Source organism: Bufo bufo, chromosome 8 (assembly GCF_905171765.1).
Source record: "Bufo bufo chromosome 8, aBufBuf1.1, whole genome shotgun sequence".
Classification (NCBI taxonomy): domain Eukaryota; kingdom Metazoa; phylum Chordata; class Amphibia; order Anura; family Bufonidae; genus Bufo; species Bufo bufo.
This window is the reverse complement of record NC_053396.1, coordinates 52,653,405-52,678,187: the sequence shown is the minus strand read 5'-3', so window position 1 is coordinate 52,678,187 and position 24,783 is coordinate 52,653,405. Positions and strand designations below refer to the sequence as shown.

At 43.2% G+C, this 24,783-nt stretch overlaps 1 protein-coding gene and 1 long non-coding RNA gene across 4 annotated transcripts in view; one reads left to right on the top strand and one right to left on the bottom strand.

The window, feature by feature from the left end:
• SHROOM4 (shroom family member 4) overlaps window positions 1–24,783 on the bottom strand; it is a 166,999-nt gene that overhangs the window by 42,264 nt on the left and 99,952 nt on the right. For all 3 annotated transcript variants that reach the window (XM_040405591.1, XM_040405590.1, XM_040405593.1), the window contains one exon: window positions 7,951–8,574. In XM_040405591.1, coding sequence (XP_040261525.1) covers window positions 7,951–8,574 — 624 coding nt within the window. The remainder of the gene's footprint in view (window positions 1–7,950; window positions 8,575–24,783) is intronic.
• LOC120977598 overlaps window positions 1–24,783 on the top strand; it is a 51,669-nt gene that overhangs the window by 11,405 nt on the left and 15,481 nt on the right. The window contains exon 3 of the long non-coding RNA XR_005773929.1: window positions 3,339–3,351. This is a non-coding gene — a long non-coding RNA (uncharacterized LOC120977598). The remainder of the gene's footprint in view (window positions 1–3,338; window positions 3,352–24,783) is intronic.

Below are 24,783 nucleotides of genomic sequence, written 5' to 3'. Positions count from 1 at the left end.
CCATTTTAGGATGTCTTGTAGATGGGTGGAAGACTTCAGGAACCGCTTGACAACCAGATTGAACACATGTGCCATGCAGGGCGCATGTTTCAGGCCTCCTTGACGCAGCACCGACACAGTGTTCTTCCCATTATCGGTCACCATGGTTCCGATTTTGAGTGGTCGCGGAGAAAGCCAGGATTTTATTTCTTGCTGAAGGACATGGAGCAGTTCCTCCCCTGTGTGACTCCGTTCGCCCAGGCAAACGAGGTGCAGAACAGCGTGACACCGCCGTCCCTTGCACATGTGGTATGCTGGAGGGGCACTGTGCATTGTCCTTGCTGTGGAGGCTTAGAATATGGTGGAGGATGAGGAGGCAGAGGCGAACATTGTTGCTGGACCATCGGAGTGGCAACGTGGAGGAGGAAGGGGCGTCACCTGGCAAAATTGCTGGTGTGGCTGTGCACGAACCACATTCACCTAGTGGGCCATAAAGGACATGTATTGTCCCTGACTATAGTTACAGCTCCACACGTCGGCACTGCCGTGCATTCTGGCAGACACAGACAGGCTCAAGGACTGGCCCACCTTCTGTTCTACATGTGTGTGCAGGACTGGTACTGTCTTTTTGGCAAAGAAATAATGGCTTGGGACGCTCCACCTTGGCTCGGCACAAGCCAACAGTTCTCTTAAAAGTGCAGAGTCCACCACTTGGAAAGGGGTGGACTACAGCATCAGCAACTTTGATAGGAGCACATTCAGCTTCTGCGCCGTTGGATGAGTGCACACATACTGTTGTCTCTTTGCAATCGCTTGAGTAATCGATTGCTGGTGGAATGCGTGACAAGGAGTAGGAGCAGGAGCAGGAGGACTGGCAAATGATGGGAAGGACAGACAGCTCCATTCGGCTGAGGTGGTGGAGACTTGACTGCCAGAAACCGGATGCATGCCAGTGGGTGATGCAGCGGTTGCTGCAGCAGGCTGGGCCACCACATCAGAGCCACGGTTGTCCCAGGCCACTTTATGGCGACGCTGCAGATGTTGACGCAGGGCTGTAGTGCCAATATTGGCACCCTGGCCATGCTTCACTCTCTGCCCACAGATTCTACATACGGCCACGTTCACCTCCTCCGGCAGCTTAAAAAAACTGCCACACGCCGAGTAGGTCATTTTACCCCCAACACTACGCACTGACTGACTGCTACCGCCATTGCCTCCTTGAGCCCCTGCACCGCTACTTCCCGGGCTGGTAGGCTCCCGCGAAGCGGGTGGTCTACCCAGGGCATGTTTAGCTCCCAACCCCCCACTGCTGCCATCCTGCTGACTCCCGGCCACGTTATATCACGGATGTAGTAGGGGAGAACACCAAAAGACAACAAAACGGAAGGGAAAAGACACTAGGCCTCACCGCTAGGGAAGGAAAAGGGTCACCACCTATGAAACCCTGTTCCTGGCCCTAACTCCTATCCGTATAGGCACCTCTCGATGGTAGAGATGCCCATACACAGGAACCTAGAAAACCCTGGTGGCCCTCAGATGCCCTAGACTTAATGACAGGGCAGAGACAACCCGTTCCTTCCCAGGTGAAGGAACCAGCGTCTCACTGAGGCCTAGTAAACAACAGAGGGGAAGGGGAGGGGAGGAATACAAAACACAACAAGCGGAACACTTAACTTCTAAAGATGATGGATGATCAGGACTTCAACTAGAACCACACTCCAGCTCTTCCAACACCAAATGAAGCTATCCAGAGCAAGGAGTGATGGGTGAAGTCAAACTAAATAGGGGGAGGTAAAGGTCACATGATCCATACCTGAACAGGAGGTGTGGACATACAAGCAACACACAGACAAAGTGAAACCAAAAGATGCTGTCAGTTCACTAATGAGCAGATAATCTTTCAGACCTTCTCAAACCTGTCACCGGTGTGACACGTTAGCAACTTGCTGGCTCACAGGCAAGCTGCCACCCCCTTCTCCCGATGATGATGAAGCCCCTTCATCACCTGGCTCCCAAGTGCCATCAGCTACATCATCATCATCATCATCGAGTAGTGTCCGCACGTCACTGATGTCCTCCTCAACCGTCTCTGGGTCAGGAGCCTGACCGTTCTCAACACTAGCTCCCACGCCACTCTCTTCATCACTACTTGCCTGCCACATCTTGGCTGGGCAGTAGCTGCTGACTGTCCTCTAGTAGCTCTTCTTCGCTGAAAAGTGGAGCAGAGCCTACAACATATAATACTTCTCGCGTTGAGGGAACAGAAAAGGACAGAGGCAGGTTGAGGACAGGTTAGGGCACAGGGCCACCTCCCGGGCCATGCCAACTAAGAGTTGTGTCTGACGAACCCACTGACTCTTGGCTGGAGGGGTCTGATGTAAGTTTCGACAAAGTCGAAGATCGAGTCAACCATTCAAGAACCGCTGGGTTGCTGGTCACGACACGACCGCTAGCTGACACTAGGAGCTCAGGCCTCTGGAAGTGACCCCTGCTGCCACAGCCCCTTAATCTGCTGCGACCTCTGCCTGCGCCAGAAACATTTAGGCCTCTGCCACTCCCCTGTGCAGGGCCTGGCACTTCTCTGCCTGACATACTGTTAGATCAAATAACTAAATATTTTTTATTTCGCCACTAATACACAGCAAACAGGGCTTTAGAATATATCACCGCTGAACGACATTAATTTTTTTTTCTATCTTTCCAAAAAAGGCTTTTCTACAGATAAGTACAACTATGAACGGCAAATATATTTGTATTTCGCCAGTAATAAACGGCAAAGTGGGCTGTAAAATATCTCACTGCACCGCTGAGCGGCAAAGATATTTTTCCTTTTTCCACTAATACACGCAAAAAAGGGCTTTAACTCTTTCCCGACCATGCAGTGGGACGTGACTTTCCGCCCAGCGCCGTACTATTACGGCCCGCTGATTGGGCGGGTGCAGGAGCTGCACCTGCCCGATCAGCTGCAGGGGACCGGCTGTTTCCTTTAGCCGGACCACTGCTGTATGCACCGGCATCGGTGAAAACACTGATGTCGGCGCATTAACCCCTTCTATGCCACGGTCAGCGCTGACCACGACATAGAAGGGGTTTGCTGCAGGTGAGGGAGCACATCGGGTTCCTGCGCTGCTGTGGCAGGGACCCGATGGGTGAAAAGGCAGCCCGATGCCGTGCAGAGACTGCCCAATGCCTTGCATGGCATTAGGACCTGCCTTCTACAGGTGCCCAGGAGATCCAGCCTCAGGCTGGGTCTCCTAGGCAACCGGTTAGTGTATTACTCTGTGTAATACACTAACAGGCAACGCATTACAATACAGATGTATTGTAATGCATTGCAGAGGGGATCAGACCCCCAAAAGTTGAAGTCACAAAGTAAAAAAAAAAAAAAGTAAAATCTGTTTTTAATACGTTTCAAGTAAAAAAAGAAAAACGCCCCTTTTCCCCTGATTTTATAATAAAAAAATTAAAAAAGAATAAAATAAAAAACACAGATATTAGGTATCGCTGCGTCTGTAACGACCGGCTCTATAAATATATTACATGATCCACCCTGTCCGATAAACACCATATAAAAATAAAATAAAAACTATGTTAAAAAAAGCTATTTTTGTCACCTTACATCACAAAAAGTGCAACACCAAGCGATCAAAAAGGCGTATGCCCCCCAAAATAGTACCAAACCATAACCTCATTTCGCAAAAAAGGAGACCCTACCTAAGACAATCGGTCAAAAAATAAAAAAGCTATGGCTCTCAGACTATGGATACACTAAAACATCATTTTTTGGGGTTTCAAAAATGCTACACTGCGTGCAGAATTATTAGGCAAATGAGTATTTTGACCACATCATCCTCTTTATGCATGTTGTCTTACTCCAAGCTGTATAGGCTCGAAAGCCTACTATTAATTAAGCATATTAGGTGATGTGCATCTCTGTAATGAGAAGGGGTGTGGTCTAATGACATTAACACCCTATATTAGGTGTGCATAATTATTAGGCAACTTCCTTTCCTTTGGCAAAATGGGTCAAAAGAAGGACTTGACAGGCTCAGAAAAGTCAAAAATAGTGAGATATCTTGCAGAGGGATGCAGCACTCTTAAAATTGCAAAGCTTCTGAAGCGTGATCATCGAACAATCAAGCGTTTCATTCAAAATAGTCAACAGGGTCGCAAGAAGCGTGTGGAAAAACCAAGGTGCAAAATAACTGCCCATGAACTGAGAAAAGTCAAGCGTGCAGCTGCCAAGATGCCACTTGCCACCAGTTTGGCCATATTTCAGAGCTGCAACATAGCTGGAGTGCCCAAAAGCACAAGGTGTGCAATACTCAGAGACATGGCCAAGGTAAGAAAGGCTGAAAGACGACCACCACTGAACAAGACACACAAGCTGAAACGTCAAGACTGGGCCAAGAAATATCTCAAGACTGATTTTTCTAAGGTTTTATGGACTGATGAAATGAGAGTGAGTCTTGATGGGCCAGATGGATGGGCCCGTGGCTGGATTGGTAAAGGGCAGAGAGCTCCAGTCCGACTCAGACGCCAGCAAGGTGGAGGTGGAGTACTGGTTTGGGCTGGTATCATCAAAAATGAGCTTGTGGGGCCTTTTCGGGTTGAGGATGGAGTCAAGCTCAACTCCCAGTCCTACTGCCAGTTTCTGGAAGACACCTTCTTCAAGCAGTGGTACAGGAAGAAGTCTGCATCCTTCAAGAAAAACATGATTTTCATGCAGGACAATGCTCCATCACACGCGTCCAAGTACTCCACAGCGTGGCTGGCAAGAAAGGGTATAAAAGAAGAAAATCTAATGACATGGCCTCCTTGTTCACCTGATCTGAACCCCATTGAGAACCTGTGGTCCATCATCAAATGTGAGATTTACAAGGAGGGAAAACAGTACACCTCTCTGAACAGTGTCTGGGAGGCTGTGGTTGCTGCTGCACGCAATGTTGATGGTGAACAGATCAAAACACTGACAGAATCAATGGATGGCAGGCTTTTGAGTGTCCTTGCAAAGAAAGGTGGCTATATTGGTCACTGATTTGTTTTTGTTTTGTTTTTGAATGTCAGAAATGTATATTTGTGAATGTTGAGATGTTATATTGGTTTCACTGGTAAAAATAAATAATTGAAATGGGTATATATTTGTTTTTTGTTAAGTTGCCTAATAATTATGCACAGTAATAGTCACCTGCACACACAGATATCCCCCTAAAATAGCTAACACTAAAAACAAACTAAAAACTACTTCCAAAAATATTCAGCTTTGATATTAATGAGTTTTTTGGGTTCATTGAGAACATGGTTGTTGTTCAATAATAAAATTAATCCTCAAAAATACAACTTGCCTAATAATTCTGCACTCCCTGTACTGTTGTGTAAAACTTAAATAAATAAGAAAAAGTGTACATATTAGGTATTGCCACATCCGTAACGATCTGCTCTAAAAAAATATCACATGATCTACCCCCACAGACGAACACTTTTAAAAATAAATAAATACTGTGCCAAAACAATAAATTTTTTGGTCACCTTGCCCCATAAAGTGTAATAATGAATGATCAAAAATCATATGTACACTAAAATGGTACCAATAAAAACGTCAACTCTTGCTGCAAAAAACGCACACCTGCACAACACGATCGGCAGAAAATAATTAAAATATGGCTTTCAAAAATGCTTTATTATGTAAAACTAAAACAAAGTAGACATATTTTATATAATTGCGGCCGTAAAAACCTGCTCTATAAAAATAGCACATGATCTACCTTGTCAGATGAATGTTGTAAAAAACAGCCATTTTTTGGTTACATTGCCTCACAAAAAACATAATATAGAGCAATTAAAAATCATATGTACCCCAAAATAGTACAAATAAAACTGGCACCTTATCCCCTAGTTTCCAAAATGGGGTCACTTTTTGGGAGTTTCTACTGTAAGGGTCCATCAGGGGGGCTTAAAATGGGACACGGCATCTAAAAACCAGTCCAGCAAAATCTGCCTTCCAAAAACCATATGGCGTTCCTTTTCTTCTGCGTCCTGCAGTGCGCCCTTACATCAGTTTACGACCACATGTGGGGTTTCTGTAAACCACAGAATCAGGGTAATAAATATTGAGTTTTGTTTGGCTGTTAACCCTCGATGTGTTAAAGAAAAAAAATGGATTAAAATGGAAAATTTCAAAAAGTGTCATCTCTATTTTCCTTTAATTCATGTAGAACACCTAAAGGGTTAACAAAGTTTGCAAAATCAGTTTTGAGTAGCTTGAGGGGTGTAGTTTCTACAATGGGGTCATTTATGGGGGGGGGGTTTCACTATGTAAGCCCCACAAAGTGACTTCAGACCTGAAATGGTCCTTAAAAAGTGGGTTTTGGAAATTTTCTTAAAAATTTTAAGAATTGCTTAAAAAATTCTAAGCATTCTGACAGCCTAAAAAAATAAAATGACATTTACAAAATGATGCCAACATAAAGTAGACATATGGGGAATGTTAAGTAATAAATATATTTTATGAGGTATCACTTTCTGGTTTAAAAGCAGAGAAATTGAAATTTTGCAAATGTAAAAATTTTTGGGGTAAATTTGGGATTTTTTCACAAATAAAGGTGAAATAGATGAGAGAAAACAATCTCAGAATGGCTTGGATAAATAAAAGTGTTCCAAAGTTATTACCATAAAGTGACATGTCAGATTTGCAAAAAATAGCCTGGGCAGGAAGGTAAAAACTGTCCAGAGGTAGAAAGAGTTAAAACAAATAACTGCACCGCTAGGTGGCAAATATATTTTTCATTTTTCCACTAATAAAAGCCCAAAAATGCTTTAGAACACATAACTGCACCACACTAGGGCAAATAAAACGTATAAATATTTCCTTGTAATAAACCCTGTTAATGGCTGTATCAATCAGCACTTGCACCCCAATAAGAACGGTTTGATGGAATTCCAGAGCTGTATAATGGCAATTTGTATCGCCAGTCAGTGCAGCAAAGTGTAATCTGATTGTTCCTATTACCCAGGCTGTCACCTCCCCGACTGAACCCTGTTCAACAGAAATACAGTGTAATGATTCCTCCCTATCCTTTCCCTACACCTTGAATAATCTTTCCCTGCACTTTCGTTCTAAATATTTTTTTTAGCAGAATGATATTTTTTCTATCACTGTCCCTAGCGCCTGCAGACACGTCTCTCCCTGCACTAAGTACACTGGTGAATGGCAGAATCTAAGATAGCTACCATATTTATACGGCTATGACATCACAGGGCGGGCTGGCTGCTGATTGGCTGCATGCATATCAGTATGGGTGATCCCGCCTTCCCAGACTTCCTTTCTTCATGTCCTCACACGTGCAGCCGCCATTTTAGGAAAAATGCGATTCGTTACTACGAAGCGCGAGGAAATTCGAATTTAGTGCGAATAGAATTTCTCATGAAATTCGTAACGAATTCGACTTAGTCAGCTTCGATTAGCTCATCTCTAATTATTATGATTTATAATGCTGCATGTTCCTGCCCGAACTCAGATCAATTCAGAAATTGTAGTTCGTCTGCTGGTGGCATGTTGCGTAGAATTACAACTTGAAATGCTATTGCCACCCCTGTACTAAATGCTGCCAAATGGAATTATACATGCAGTGGTTGCAATATGGAGGGCAATAAATCATAAAGGTTAATTTTGAGTTACCATAACTAGATTAATATGTCCTAATTCCAATTGAGCAGAAAGGTGTAACTTGAGATCCTGGGCCCCAAAGCAAAATATGTCGCTGGGCCCTCACATACCATGTGTCATTTATAATATTGTTGTCTTGTTCTGCAACAGTGGGATGTATGGCCCCCTCAGGCACCATGACGTGGGTGAATTTGCTACCCCTGACTGAACAGTATCCTCAAACAATAATAACCTTGGTCCTGTAATTGCAGCAAAACAAAGCAAATATTTTAGAAAGCAAACAATAAAAAATAAAAAAAACTTACCTTGAAGCAATCTGGCTTGGAGAAGGAGCAGGGGAATACTTCTGAGGTCCCTGAGAAGCACATCTTATCTCAGATGGTTCTTTAACATGATTAATCCCATTTATAGGAGGGAACAAATTGCATTCCACATTTAAAGATGTCCTATCCACAACGAGACTTTGAGAATTGTGTCTAGCATCCTCAATATCTCTGTTAAGTTCTGACACAGATCTTTCTTTGTATAATCCAGATTTAGCAGCTTCCTTAGATGCCTGGTGCTCTTTGTACTTTTCCCATTTAGGAGGTGGAGGGCGAGGAGGCCCTTGCTTTTTTGATCTGGCTAATGGTGCTCTTTCTTCTAGTATGGTAGTAGGAGACTCTATCCTGTCTTGTAAAGCGAGATATTCCAAGTTAAGATGACTTACAGAGTATGCTCTATTTCGTGAAAAGGATAGCTGTGGTAAGGATGGCTTTGGATGTCCATCCTGAAATGATGCAAAGTCTCCCGGCCTTAGTGGTTTTTCACAGGAAAGATCATATGAAGATGTTGTCTTGTAACTTTGAGACCTTTCATAGTTGTCCTGCTCGCAGCATGGGTTTAATAAACCAGGATGTTGAATTCCATATGGGAAACAGCATAAGTCACTAAAAGGTAAAATAGAACAATACATATTTAAATGTTTTGCAAGTTTTTGCAAATAAAAGTTTGTACAGTATATGTAACAAAGACTCTTGAACAAAAATAAAGGTTTTGTTCAACTGGGAGAGTTAGTTTGACCAACTTTCTCCATGTTCATACAAACCCACAATTTGATTAAATTTGCCCCTACCAGAGAGAGCTGTGGCCTCAACACCATTTCCCTTTGTCCACCTAGCTGCACACCATATACATTGCCGGGGCAGTGCAGGGTATTGCAGCGGTGTCACATATGACAAATCTGCAATACCCTGCACTGCTGCTACTAAGTAGATGGCATGCAGAAAGATGGACCATGTAAACATTGAAAAGGCTCCAGGGCTTTCACGAGTACTATGACATTTATTTACTGTGCATTTTTTTAAATACTTTTACCTTATAAAAAAAAATTATTTAGAAAAATGTTTGTGTTACTGCTTTCAAAAACCCAGAATATTTTAATGTTTATGCAAATGACACTTTAGCTTGGTTTTTGTGGGATTTTCCGGAATACATACAAATTATTATCACTATTTAACCACTTCCCATCATCCGCTGTACTATTACAACGCAGCGGGAAGTGATTTCCTGCAAACCACCGTAAAGGTATGGCACGATGATTTAGCGGGCACAGGAGCTGTACACAGCCGATCAGTACAGGGGGCTGGGCCGTTACTAACAGCCAGGCCCCTGCTGCATATGCCGGCATTGCTGAAAACACAGATGTCGAGGGTTTAACCTTTTAGATGCCATGGTAAGGCTACTTTCACACTAGCGTTCGGGGCTCCGCTTGTGAGTTCCGTTTGAAGGCTCTCACAAGCGGCCCCGAACGGATCCGTCCAGTCCCAATGCATTCTGAGTGGAGGCGGATCCGCTCAGAATGCATCAGTCTGGCAGCGTTTGTCCTCCGCTCCGCTCAGCAGACGGACACCTGAACGCTGCTTGCAGCATTCGGGTGTCCGCCTGGCCGTGCGGAGGCAAACGGATCCGTCCAGACTTACAATGTAAGTCAATGGGGACGGATCCGTTTGAAGTTGACACAGTATGGCTCAATTTTCAAACGGATCCGTCCCCCATTGACTTTTAATGTAAAGTCTGAACGGATCCGTTTGCATTATCATGAACAAAAAAAAAAAAAAAAAAATATTTTTTTTTTTGTTCATGGTAATGCAAACGGATCCGTTCTGAACGGATCTAAGCGTTTGCATTAGGCTACTTTCACACTAGCGTTCGGAGCGGATCCGTCTGATGTTTCATCAGACGGATCCGCTCCGATAATGCAGACGTTCGCATCCGTTCAGAACGGATCCGTCTGCATTAAAACTTAGAAAATTTTCTAAGTGTGAAAGTAGCCTGAGCGGATCCGTTCAGACTTTACATTGAAAGTCAATGGGGAACGGATCCGCTTGAAGATTGAGCCACATTGTGTCATCTTCAAGCGGATCCGTCCCCATTGACTTACATTGTAAGTGTGGACGGATCCGCTCGCCTCCGCACGGCCAGGCGGACACCCGAACGCTGCAAGCAGCGTTCAGCTGTCCGCCTGGCCGTGCGGAGGCGAGCGGAGCGGAGGCTGAACGCCGCCAGACTGATGCAGTCTGAGCGGATCCGCATCCATTCAGACTGCATCAGGGCTGGACGGAAGCGTTCTGCTCCGCTCGTGAGCCCCTTCAAACGGAGCTCACGAGCGGACAGCAGAACGCTAGTGTGAAAGTAGCCTTATAGGTGCGGATCCGTCTGTGCAGATACCAGACGGATCCGCACCAAACGCAGGTGTGAAAGTAGCCTTAATGCTGACCGCACAATCCAAAGGGTTTGCAGAGATAGGGGGTCCCTCAGTCTCTCCACTGGCACCCCGCGCTGCAATGACAGGGGGCCGATGGATGATATAGCAGCCCCAAGCTTTGCCAAGTCTTTGGGGCTTGCCAGTTATGGACGCCTATGAGGAGAGACAAACATTATTATTTTTTTTTATTATTTTACTGCAGCGTCCGTAACACCGGCTCTATAAAAATATTATAGGATATATCCCGTCAGGTGAATGGAGCAAAAAATAAATAAAACTGGTGCCAGAACAGCCATTTTTTGGTCACCTTGCCTCACAAAAAGCATAACGTCAAACGATCAAAATGTGTTATCTATTCCAAAATGTTACCAATGAAACGGTCACCTTATACCAGAAAAAATAAGCCCTCACACAAGACCATTACCAGAAAAATAAAAATAATATGGCTTTCAGAAAACGCCAATGCAAAAACTATATTTTTTATGCTTTGTGTAAAACTGGTAAACATTAAAAAAAAAAAGTATTTCAAATTGGCATCTCTTTAACCTCTTAAGGACCGGGCCATTTTTCACCTTTCTGTCATTTTATGTGGTAACAACTTTAAAATGCTTTTACTTTTCCAAGCCATTCTGAGATTGTTTTCTCATCACATATTGTACTTCATGACAATGGTACAATTCAGCGAAAAAAAATTAATAAAAATTACCATAAATTTTGAAAAATTAGCAAATTTCAATTTCTCTACCTTTATAACAGATGGTAATACCTCCAAAAATAGATATTACTCTACATTCCCCATATGTCTACTTCATGTTTGGATTATTTTAATAATGACATTTTATATTTTGGGACGTTAGAAGACTTAGAAGTTTAAAAGCAAATCTTAACATTTTTAAGAATATTTCCAAACCCAATTTTTTTCAGGACCAGTTCAGTTATGAAGTCACTTTCTGGGGCTTACAAATTAGAAACCACCCATAAATGACCCCATTTTAGAAACTACACCCCTCAAGCTATTCTAAACCGATTTTACAAACTTTGTTAACCCCTTAGGTGCCCCACAAGAATTAAATGAAAATGGGAATAAAATTTAAAAATGTCACTTTTTTTAGCAGATTTTAAATTTTTATCTATTTTTACTGCAACACATCAAGGGTTAACAGCCAAACAAAACTCAAAATCTATTACCTTGAATCTGGAGTTTACAGAAACACCCCATGTGTGCTCAAAAACTGATGTATGGGCGCACAGCAGGCTTCAGAGTGGAAGGAGCACCATATGGCTTTTGGAGAGCGGATTTAGCTAAAATGGTAATTGGGAGCTATGTCGCATGTGAAGACACCCCGAGGTGGAGTCTGTGGTGTTTGCTGAACCGTCACCATGGTTCGCCGACATGGTCGCTCTCTGGTCACGCTACATCGACGATATCTTCGTGCTATGGAGCGGACCAGAGAGCGACTTTGAGAGGTTTATCTCTGAGCTGAACACGAACAGATTCAACCTGAGGTTCACCTCGGTGATTGTTAAAGACCGCCTCCTGTTTCTGGATGTGGTTATCTGCAGGGACGGGAAGGGCGGTCTTAGTACGTCCATCTATCGTAAACCCACCTCCACCAACTCCCTTCTTAGGTGGGACAGCTGCCACCCTGTGCCCCTCAAGAGAGGAATTCCGACCGGACAGTACGCCACGTACAGATATCCCATGACGGACGTACCTCGGCCATCAACTTCATGGCCATTGAACGGGTGCTCAAACCCATACGAGGGGGAGACTGGAATAGACTTATCCTACAAAGGTAGTGCTGGTGGACTTTCACCTTGAATACGGTCGCTCCTCATGGCTTAAATGAGCAATTAAATTTCAGTTGCTTTCTTTAAATACCACTTTTTCCAGTCTTATTCCTGGTATCAGTCTTTCCTGGTCATTTAACCCCTGTGTATATTTCTGGTCTAATTAAGGGAACAGTGGACACATACGGTCATGTTCCCCTTACTTATGAGGGACGAGGAGGTTAGGGTCCTACCAGACCGAAGAGCGGGTTTTTGCTCCCCGCCTGATCCTCTCTTAATTTGATTCTCCTAATTTATTGGAGTTAAGCCCCTCCTGTTAGTATTCCCTTATGAGGGGGGCAGCCAAGCCAACATTTCATGCAGACCGGAGGAGCGGTTGTGCATGTCTCTTTAAATGTGCCAAGGTGACGCCACCTCTTTTGGATATGTAGCCTGACACGGCTCCTTCTGCTCACCGGGGACAGCTTGGTTTTGCTGCGCTCCGATCACGTGACCCCCGCGATGTTACAATTGCCTGTGACGTGGGCGCATCGCGGCGGTCACGTGATGCGGAAATACAGCTGTGCGTTCCACCTCGGCCCCATGAAATGCATGGAGACGTTTCTGCGCATGCGCGATTGCGATGCTTCCGGTCACAAGACCTTGCGACGGGCACACCTCTCGTGACGTCTTAAAGGGGCGCCGGAGGTTCATTGGACACTGCACATGGCCCTACAGCCTTATAAGGGGGCGTTTGTCGCCCCAGTAGCTGCCGGTCACCCCACCACTGCGGACACCACCACCCTGGGTCACAGTCTGATGGTGGAATCAGAGCCATACGCCGACCGCTGCCAAACAAAAAAGTAAGTGATCTGCCTCCATGGCCCCATGAGGGCTGACGGCATGGGGGCCCATCAATGCTATGCTACTGTACTTACTTTAGTCTTTTGTACTTTTGATGTGATCCTTTTGTACTTTTGATGTGATAATCTGACTGCAGTAATTGCCCCGTGTCCCCTGATGAATCCTGGGGCATCCTCTCTCTGAAGAAACGTGTCGGGACACATGAGTATACCTCTTACACTATCCCTTAGTGGATATAATTTTTTGTGGTGGGGTTACGTTTCTAGTAACTGTGTGTATTTTGTTCCTCTGGACGGAATATCTTTTCTCCCTGTGTTAGGGCCTCAATAGGGTCATTTATACAGGAAGAGAGTTCCAGTCTGGGCCACCCCTTGCGGGGCTTTTTTGGACCCCGTCCTGTGGACATATGTTGTAGGGCGGACCAGGATAAGCAGGGAGGCAATAGGGCTAGCTGATCTGACCTGACACAGTCGTGCCCGGTTTGCCACTACTGGTCCAGTGCACTACCCACATCTTACCCACATCTTATTTGCTAATAACTGGTCTTGTTTTTGTACCAGTCTGTGTATGTATTTGTCTTACTTCTTGTTTGTCTGTAGGGGCCGTCTTTTATCTCCTATTATTTAATAAAAGTGATATTTTATGTAGTTTACTGCCCCCCATAGTTTTTTCTTATCGTTTATTGAGCAGTAATCAGGGAGACACTCCTGTCTACTCCTGACTGACCATCTTTAATCACACCCTGAGGTGGCCCTACAGTGGAAACCACCAAAAAGTGACCCCATTCCGGAAACTACACCCCTCAAGGAATATTTCAAGGTGTTTAGTGAGCACTGAACCAATAGGAAACGCTTGGCTGTGAAAATGAAAAATTACAATTTCCAGAATAAGTTGCTTTACACCCACATTTTTCACTTTAACAAAGGGTAACAGGACAAAATGCACCCCACATTTTGTTACCTATTCCCCCCCCCCCACACCCCGAATACGCCAACACCCCATATGTGCTCAAAAAACGATGTATGGGTGCATGGCAGGGTTCAAAACGGAAGTAGCACCATAGGGCTTTTGAAGGACAGATTGACATTTGGGAGCTATGTCGCATATGTAGGCACCCTGAAGTAACCCTAGAGTGGAAACCCCCAAAAAGTGGCCCTATTTCAGAAACTACACCCCTCAAGGAAAATTTCAAGGTGTGTAGTGAGCACTTTGACCCATCAGGCGTTTCACAGAATTAGGAAACGCTTGGCTGCAAAAACAAAACATTTTAAGTGGCAGAAAGGGTACTTTTCAGCAAAAAGGCGTCTCACAGAAGACAGAAACACTTGTGAAAGCATTTCAAAGCACACATTTGTGAAAATAAAAAAATTACTAGCAGACCCCATTTCTTTTTTTACAAGGGGTTAAAAGGAGAAAATGCACCCCAGGATGTGTTCCCCATATGTGCTTGTAGCCTGCTGTATGGGCGCACAGCAGGCAAACTGCAAAATATGAATTTTGCTGACAGGCCTGAATTGGCAGACATGGATTTTAGGTGCCATGTCGCATTAAATAAATTCCTGAGGTCCCCAGAAAAGAAAAACCCCAACAAGTGACCCCATTTCAGAAAGAGCACCCCTGTACGAACATTTTAAGTGGTGGACAGGGTACTTTCCAGTAAACAGGTGTTTACACATTTGTAAAAATAAAAAATTACTACCAGACCCCAATTTTTCCCTTTCACAAGGGGTTAAAGGAGAAAATGCACCCCAGTATATGTTCCCCATTTTCTCCCCTTTTTGCAAACAACCCATATGTGCTTGTAGCCTGCTGTATGGACGCACAGCAGGGCTCTAGAGGCAAACAGCAAAAAATGTTTTTTGCAGGCCTGAATAAACATACATGGATTCTAGCTGCCATGTATTAAATAAATTCCTAAGGTCCTAAGAAATGAAAAACTACCAAAAAGTTACCCCATTTCAGAAAGAGCACCCCGTACAAACATTTTAAGTGGTGGAAAGGGTACTTTTCAGCAAACAGGTGTCTGACAGAACACAGAAATACTTGTGAAAGCATTTCAAAGCACACATTTGCAAAAATGAAAAATTACTAGCAGACCCTAATTTTTCCCTTTCACAAGGGGTTAAAGGAGAAAATGCAGCCCAGTATATGTTTCCCATTTCTCCCCTTTTTACAAACACCCCATATGTGCTTGTAGCCTGCTGTATGGGTGCACAGCAAGGCTCTAGAGGCAAAGTGCAAAAGGACACTTTTGACCTACAGTTGTCTCACAGAAAATAATATGTAGTGGTTGTTGGAAAGTGGATATGCAAGCGAGGTGGATTAAATCAGAGATATAAAGTGGAAATATTACAGGGAGCATAAAGGATGAAATTTAATTAATACTCCATGGATGTGTGGTAGATTCTGAAAGACTCCTGCATGCATAGGTCAGGTTTTTCAGGGCAGGTTTCACAGTGGTAAATGGTGTCTTTCCTTATCCCCCTTTTGGAACACACCCTGCATCTTTTTTCGGTCCTTCCCTTCCATGCTGTCTGGCGGACTTGACCTGGAAAATGTTGCCCTGGTACAACATAGGCACTGTAACTTCCTGAAGTACTGTGACCCTCTCCGGCCTGGGTTTGAAACATTAGGGCCTTGATAACCACCTCTTGGAAATGAAGAAAAGTTCCTCTGTGGCCTGCAGAATGAAATAGCACGTACGCATTGCACATTGCCATCTGTACAATGTGTACGGACAGTTTTTTGTACCACAATTTGCTTTTCGCGTGGCACTGTAGGGATTCAGAAGTTTATCTGAAAGATCCACCCCGCCCATGTGCCTGTTGTAGTCCAGGATGCAAACTGGTTTGGGGGTAGTGGTTGTACCACGTACAGGGGCAGGGGAGCTGGTGTTAGTGTGAATGTTGCTCAGTACAAGAACGTTCCTCTTGTCCTTGTACTTAACCACCAGCATGTTATCATGCCCCATTCCCAGTGGTTGCCCTACCAGAGATCTAGGGAGGCCTCTCTGATTTTTGCGCACTGTGCCGCAAGCCACAGTACCTCTGGCAGTTAGGGACCTAAATAGGGGTATGCTGGTATAATAGTTATCCACATAGAGGTGGTAACCTTCATCTAGCAGTGGGTGCAGTAAGTCCCACACAATCTTCTCACTAACTCCTAGGATGAGGGGGCATCTTGGGCTTCTATCCGGGAATCTCTCCCTTCATAAACACAGAACTTGTGGGTGTACCCGGAGCTACTCTCAAAGTTTGTATAACTTTATGCCATACCTTGCCCGTTTGCTAGGCAGGTACCGGCGAAATCTAACCCTCCCTTTGACCAGTAATAGGGACTCATCTACACATACATTTTTATCAGGGTTGTACAACTAACCAAACTTTGTGCTGAAATGGTTAATGACAGCCCTATCTTTGAAAGGACAGTCAAATGTTGGGTCGTTTTGGGGTGGGCACTGTGCATTGGCATTGTAGTGTCGGAATTTCCGAATTGAATCAAATAGATTCTGGGTCATAGTCTGACTGTAAATTGGAGTCTGGTAGAAAATGTCCGAACTCCAATACTGCCTAATGGCTGAATTCCTGAGTTGCCCACAAACTCAGGAATTTGGGGCTGATAATCGTCAGGGGGTGGGGTCCATGTAGGCTCACTCTAGGGGGCTGCCTCCTCTGCTACCCTGGGGCGCTTTCTCATCAGCGGATGATGATGATGATGAGGTGGTAGAGGAAAGTGGCATCCTCTTCTCCCTCATTGGCAGACTCAGTATCGGAGGCAAGCATGGCGTATGCCTCTTTAGCTGAGTATACTCGGGATGGACGGGCCATTTTAATTTTATTGGGGTGTGAAGGGTGAAATGTGTAAACCTTTTAGTGTGAGGGGTGTGTATGTAGTGTTTTCACACGTGAAGGGGCTTGTAATAAATTTTAAATAAAATTTAGAAGAAAAGTTGTAAAAAAAAATAAAAAATTGCAGTGCAAACTGAGCAGACGCAATCAGTAATGATTGGTGCTCATTGGTTGCAAAATGCACACATGCAAATGGTGCGTTCGTGCAAAAACCTAAACTCTAAACACTAACTGAAATTCATATAAATATATATATATATATATAAAATCAAAAATGTACACATGCTACTGATTGGTGCTCTGCAGCACGCACGCACACAGATCGTGCGTGTGTGCAAAAACTGTGGATGCAATGCGATTTTCATGGATGGTTGCTAAGAAGATGATGTTAATAAATAGGGATGAGCCCCGGGAACCCATTAAAGTCCATTTACTTTATTATTTTTTATTATAACATTGTTATAATGGTAAATAATGGCACTCTTTAATACAGAATGCTAAGTAAAATGTCCATTGAGGGTTATAAAATAATAAAAAAATTACTCACCTAATCCACTTGATCGCGCAGCCGTTATAGTCTTCTTTCTTCTTCTTGCAGGATCCGCGCTGACGTCATCGCGCTCACCACGTGGCAGGCTAAGGTACTTTCAAAAACCATGGCCATTACTGATAGTTTAGAGGGTAGAAATTTGCTGACTTTTTAAATGTGGCTTAAAAAATTGTCACATCTATCAGTTTTACGCCGTCCTCGCCACTTTCCCTAAAAGGGGGCATGGGAAGGGTTGGGAAGTGGGTGAAAATGAAGGCAGAAATCTACGGCAGCTCAGACCTTTCGTAGATGTTTAGGCGCATGGACTGCAGGATGATATGCCTAATTTAGATGCGCACCTTGGCATAAATTAGGTACAGCCTAGTCCATTTACCTTGTATTGGCTCTGTTTTTGCAGCAGTTTTATTGGGCTTTATTTCATCTGTCCTCAATTAGTTGTGATGTATTGGAATATGTATTTTTTAATAAAGGATATATTTTTATTATATTGAGTATCTCTTATTCCATGGGGTTATTGGCATTTCTGTATAAGTTGTTAGGCTAGACCCCTTTTTTCTATGCATGGTTACACATTGAGGTATTATTGGTAATCATGTATTTTTGATCTGTCATTTCTAAATGGTTAAAAATAAATAAAAAACTATAGAAATTAATGGTAGAATTCGGCAATACAACCAAAATCGCTTAATATACAGTCTCCGTTCAAACTGTGTTTCAAAGCTCTTGGCACTGAGAAGAGTACCATTTATTTTTTTCGTTTATCGGATATGCCATTTTTAATAAATTTACATTTTAAAATAAAAAGATCCCCAAAGAAATGAATGGCGGCGTGTTCAGAGAATCAAATTTTAAAGGGCATCTGTCTGATTTGTACCTATGAAACAGGCTTGACAATACCCCATAGATTCCCTTTGGCTTTAGGTCAGGCGATTTTGCTGGCCAATCAACCACAGTGAACCAGATACTGGTACTTTTGGCCGTGTAGGGAGGTGCCAGGTCCTGCTGGAAAATGAAATCAGCATCTTAATAAAGCTTGTCAGCAGAGGGAAGCATGGATTGCTCTAAAATTTCCTGGTAGATATCTGTGCTGACTTTGGACCTGATATAACACAGTGGACCAACATCAGCAGATGACATGGCTCCCCAAACCATCACTGACTGTGGAAACTTCACACTGGACCTCAAGCAACTCTTCCTCCAGACTCTGAAACCTGGATTTCCAAACTGAATACAAAATGTACTCTCATCTGAAAACAGGACTCTGGATCACTGTGCAACAGTCCAGTCCTTTTTTCTCCTTAGCCGAGATAAGACGCTTCTGACATTGTCTGAGGGTCATGAGTGGCTTGACACAAGGAATGTAACAGTTATAACCCATGTCCTGGATTCGTCTGTATGTGGTGGCTGTTGAAGCAATGACTCCAGCCACAGTCCACTCCTTGTGTGGTTGTCCCTGTTGCTTGTGCACCTTTTTCTACCACACTCTTTCCTACCACTCAACTTTGCATTAATACGTTTGGATCCAGCACTCTGAACAGCCAGCTTCTTTAGCAATGACCTTTTCTGGCTTATCCTCTTTGTGGAGGATGTCAATAACTGTCTTCTGGACAACTGTCAAGTCAGCATTAATTGAGTACCCTACTAAACCAGACTGAGGGACCATTTAAAGGCTTAGGAAACCTTTGGAGGTGTTTTGTGTTGATTAGCTGATTGGAGTGTGACATCTTGAGTCTACAATATTCAACTTTTTCACAATATTCTAATTTTGGGTTTTCATTAGCTGTAAGCCATAATCATCAACATTAAAGGGAACCTGTCAACAGGATTTTGTGTATAGAGCTGAGGACATGGGTTGCTAGATGGCAGCTAGCACATCTGCAATACTGAGTCCCCATAGCTCTGTGTGCTTTTATTGTGTAAAAAAAACCGATTTGATACATATGCAAATTAACCTGAGATGAGTCCTGTCCCTGACTCATCTTACGGACAGGACTCATCTCATCTCAGGCGGATGTGCTAGCTAGCATTTTAGTTGCTAAAATTCACCTTCATTTATTAAAAAAAATCCAAAATTTACAGAAAATTTGGAAAAATTTGCAATTTTCAGAATCTGAATTTCTGTGCTTTTTTAAGGCAAATAGTGATACATCATAAGAGAGTTATTACCTTACATTCCCCATATGTCCACTTTCATGTTCGCATCATTTTGTAAATGTAATTTTATTTTTTAGGATCTTATAAAGCTTAGGCTACTTTCACACCTGCAAACGCTTGTATCCGTTCAGCATAGTCAGGCGGACACCAAAACGCTGAAAGCTGCGTTTTAGTGTCCGCCTCAAAAGCGGAACGGAGACCAAACGCAGCCAAATTGATGCATTCTGAATGGATCCTTATCCATTCAGAATGCATTGGGGCTGAACTAATCCGTTTTGGACCACTTGTAAGAGCCCTGAAACGGATCTCACAAGCGGTCCCAGAAACTCCAGTGTGAAAGTAAAGAGGACCTTTCACCGATTATGACAATGTGAACTAAGTATACAGACATGGAGAGCGGCGCCCGGGGATCTCACTGCACTTACTATTATCCCTGGGCGCCGCTCCGTTCTCCTGCTATGCCCTCCGGTATCTCCGCTCACTAAGTTATAGTAGGCAGAAATTTCAGTCACTAAGTTATGGTAGGCGGAGTCTGCCCTTGTTCTGCTGTAGCGCTGGCCAATCGCAGCACAGAGCTCACAGCCTGGGAGGTTATTTTCTCCCAGGCTGTGACCTCTGCGCTGCAATTGGCCAGCGCTACAGCAGAACAAGGGCAGACTCCGCCTACCATAACTTAGTGAGCGGAGATACCGGAGGGCATAGCGGGAGAACGGAGCGGCGCCCGGGGATAATAGTAAGTGCAGTGAGATCCCCGGGCGCCGCTCTCCATGTCTGTATACTGAGTTCACATTGTCATAATCGGTGAAAGGTCCTCTTAAGCCTTAGAAATGTAGAAGCAAGTATTGAAATTTTTAAGAACATTTCTGAAACCCACTTTTTTAAGGACCACTTCAGTTATGAATTCACTTTGTGGGGCTTACATAGTGGAAACACGTTATGCAAAACAGATTTTACAAACTTTGTTAACCCTTTAGGTGTTCCACAAGAATTAAAGGAAAAAAAGAGAGGACATTTTAAAATTTCACTTTTTTGGCAGATTTGAATAAATTTTTTCCTGTAACACATCAAGACTTAACAGCCAAATAAAACTCAATATTTATTACCCTGATTCTGCAGTTTACATAAACACCCCATATGTGGCTGTAAACTGCTGTACGGGCACACGGCAGGGCGCAGAAAGAAAGGAGCACCATATGGATTTTGGAGGGCAGCTTTCACTGGGATAATTTTCGGTTGCCATATGACATTTAAAGACCCCCTGATGCACCCCTAGAGTAGAAACTCCAAAAAAAGTGACCCCATTCTGGTGTATATGACTTTTGATTGCTCTATATTATGTTTATTGTAAGGCAAGTTAGCCAAAAAATGGCTGTTCTGGCACAGTTTTTATTTTTTGTTTTTTACGGTGTTCACCTGACAGGTTAGATCATGTGCTATTTTTATAGAGCATGTTGTTGTGGAGGAGACAATATCAAATATGTCTACTTTTATTTTTCTTTTGTTTCAGTTTTACATAATAAAGCATTTTTGAAAAAAAAAAACATGTTTTTGTGTCTCCTTTTTCTGAAAGCCATTTTTTTTTATTGTTAAAAACACTTTTATTTCACTTTTATTATTTTTTATTTTTGTCCCACTATGGGACTTTAACATTTCAGGGTTTGATCCCTGTTTCAATACTGCACAATACTGTGCTGTATTGAACTGTCAGTGTCTTACACTGTAAGATGCTGTAGGTTGCCTAGGAGACCCAGCCCTGTAGCTGGATCTCCTGGGCTTCCTTAGCTAGCAGTCCCGATGCCTGTGTAAGGCCTCGGGGCTGCCATAGCAACCATTAGGTCCCATCATCTTAAGCATGGGGAACCGATGGAGGATGTACAAGCTGCCCCAAACCCGCTGTATGCCGCAGTCAACGTGACCATGGCATACAGGAGGTTAATCCGCCAGCATCTGTGATTTCACCAATGCTTGCGGATACAGCAGGGGCCCGGCTGTCAGTATCAGCCAGGCCCCTGGTGCTGATCGCGGAAGCCGGTTAACCCTAGAACGAGAATGCTCGTCCTAAGGCATTAAGTACCGGCCAGTTAGGACGAGCATTCTCGTCCAGGGTCGGCAAGAGGTTAACCGCTTTACGTCCGCCCATAGGATATAAACGTCCTATGGGTGGACCTCTATTTCTGAAAGCACGTTTTAAAACGTCCTTTCAGAAATAGCAGCTGCACCGAGCGCTGTGTATGCAGAGAAGGAAGCGCTGTGCGCTTCCTGTTCCGGCCCGGCGGTCATGTGACCGCCGTGACCGGAGAGTGCAGGGGCTGTGTGAGGTCTCTCAGAGACCTCGATCAGCCCTGCTCTGAGGCTGTACAGCGCTGGATTGCTGCTGTACAGCCTCTCTAGGGGTGTATTTGTCCTGTAACTGGGGCTACTATATCAGCCCCAGTTACAGGAGAAATCAACAGTGAAAAAAAGAAAAGAAAAAGTGAAGTAAATGTCCCCCAGAGGTCTTGTATGACCTTATGGGGGACGAAAAGTGTAAAATAAAAAAAAATGTTGAAAATAAAAAAATAAAAAAATAAAAAAAAGTTTCACATGTAAAAAAAAAAAGTCCCCAAGTAAGGAATGAAAAAAAAAAGTTAAAAATATAAAAAATAAAAAAAAGTATACATATTAGGTATTGCCGCGTCCGTAAAAACCAGCTCTATAAAAATATCACATGACCTAACCCCTCGGGTGAACACCGTAAAAAAAAAAAACTGTGTCAAAACAAGCAATTTTTGTCACCTTGCATCACAAAAGGTGCAACACCAAGTGATCAAAAACACGTATGTCCCACAAAATAGTACCAATAAAACAGTCACCTCATCCCGCAAAAAATGAGCCCCTACATAAGAAAATCTCTCAAAAAATAAAAAAACTATAGCTCTCAGAACATGGACACATTAAAACATAATTTTTTTGTTTCAAAAATGCTATTATTGTGTGAAACTTTAATAAATGAGAAAAAGTATACATATTAGGTATCGCCACGTCCGTAACAATCTGCTCTATAAAAATGTCACTTGACTGAACCCCTCAGGTGAACGCTGTAAAAATAAATAAATAGAAACTGTGCTAAAACAACCAATTTTTTGGTCACCTTGCCCCATAAAGTGTTATAATGAATGATCAAAAAATCATATGTACCCAAAAATAGTACCAATAAAACTGGCACCTTATCCCCTAGTTTCCAAAATGGGGTCACCACTTCTTGGGAGTTTCTACTGTAAGGGTGCATCAGGGGGCTTCAAATGGGACATGGCATCTAAAAACCATGTGGAGTTCCTTTTCTTCTGCGCCCTGCCGTGTGCCCATACAGCAGTTTATGACCACATGTGGGGTGTTTCTGTAAACCGCAGAATCTGGGTAATAAATATTGAGTTTTGTTTGGCTGTTAACCATCGATGTGTTAAAGAAAAAAATTGATTAAAATGGAAAATCTGCCAAAAAAGTGAAATTTAAAAATTTGATCTCCATTTTCCTTTAATTCTTGTGGAACGCCTAAAGGGTTAACAAAGTTTGTAAAATCGGTTTTAAATACCTTGAGGGGTGTAGTTTCTACAATGGGGTCATTTATGGGGGTATCCACTATGTAGGCCCCACAAAGTGACTTCAGACCTGAACTGGTCCTTAAAAAGTGGGTTTTGGCAATTTTCTTAAAAATTTGAAGAATTGCTTCTAAACTTCTAAGCCTTCTAACGTCCTAAAAAAATAAAATGACATTTCCAAAATGATGCCAACATAAAGTAGACATATGGGGAATGTTAAATAATAAATATTTTATGAGGTATCACTTTCTGTTTTAAAAGCAGAGAAATTGAAATTTAGAAAATTGCAAATTTTTAAAATTTTGGGGTAAATTTGGGATTTTTTCATAAATAAAGGTGAAATATTTTGACTCAAATTTATGACTATCATGAAGTACAATGTGTCACGAGAAAACAATCTCTGAATGACTTGGATAAATAAAGGCGTTCCAAAGTTATTACCACATAAAGTGAGATATGTCAGTTTTGCAAAATTTGGCCTGGTCAGGAAGGGAACAAATGGCCCAGATGGCAGGTGGTTAAACAGTTGTAATTCCATTACCAGGTCTGGTTCTTATGACCCCAATTCAGGTATTGGCTAGAAACACAATGCACCACCTGCTGTCTGAAGAGTTGTATTGCAGGCACATTTGGTATTTGTAAAGTTGGGATATTCTGTTGGAATTAGGCACTACATTTCGCGCTACACAAATCTGGCTATATTGAGATAAATGAACAGTTAAGTGTGGACATCACTGTAGATGTGCATTTCCTGAAGGTTTGTTTGTGTGAGAGAGTGAGAAGAGTGGCCGTGAGTCTGTGCTGTGTCTGTGAGACTGGGCGGTAGTAAGACTGTGACTGTAATCTCATCCATTGCAGTTAAAATATGAAATCGATGATTGAACACTCCGCCATTCATTTCTATGGGGGATTTTATTATTATTTTTTATTTAAAGGGGTTATTCAATCCTATAAAAAGCCCCCCAATATGCCGTGTCGCCCACACTGAATATACTTACCCTGTGCTGTTCCTGGACCCTGCACTGCCGCTTCTCCCTGTGTGCGGATTAAAACATCCGGTGTCGGGAGAAGCAGCCAATGGCAACCGGGAACGAGCCTCCCTAGCGTCACCTGCAGGAGTGGCGGCGTGGGGAGTGGGGTAAGTATATTCAGTGTGGGGAGCCCTGCATATTGAGGGGCTTTTTATAGGATTGGACAACCCATTTACGTTTATTAAAAACTACCAATTTGATTGACTCAAAAATACATAGCATGCTTCAGCACCGACAGCTTTGAAACACAGTTTGCACAGAGTCTGTATGTTAAGCGGTTCAGGCTGCATTAATCACGGAAAACTCAATAAATAAAATATTAGAATATGAGGAATTTCAATATAGTGCGTTTCAGGCACGATAATTCAAAGCTCTAAAGCAGATTGGGGACTAGGGAGGAACATGACCAGGACTCTCTCCTCCTAAAGGAGAGTTAGGACTGTTTCACAGAGGTGTGTTCAGTATGGAAATCACGCTTCGTGTGATCCTTCGTTCTGGAGACTGCTCATCTTGCAGGAGCACAGGGCACCTTACTTCTAAAGAATTATACAGACATAAAGCTGTCAGTATGATTCTGTAGCAATAAGGTCATGCAGA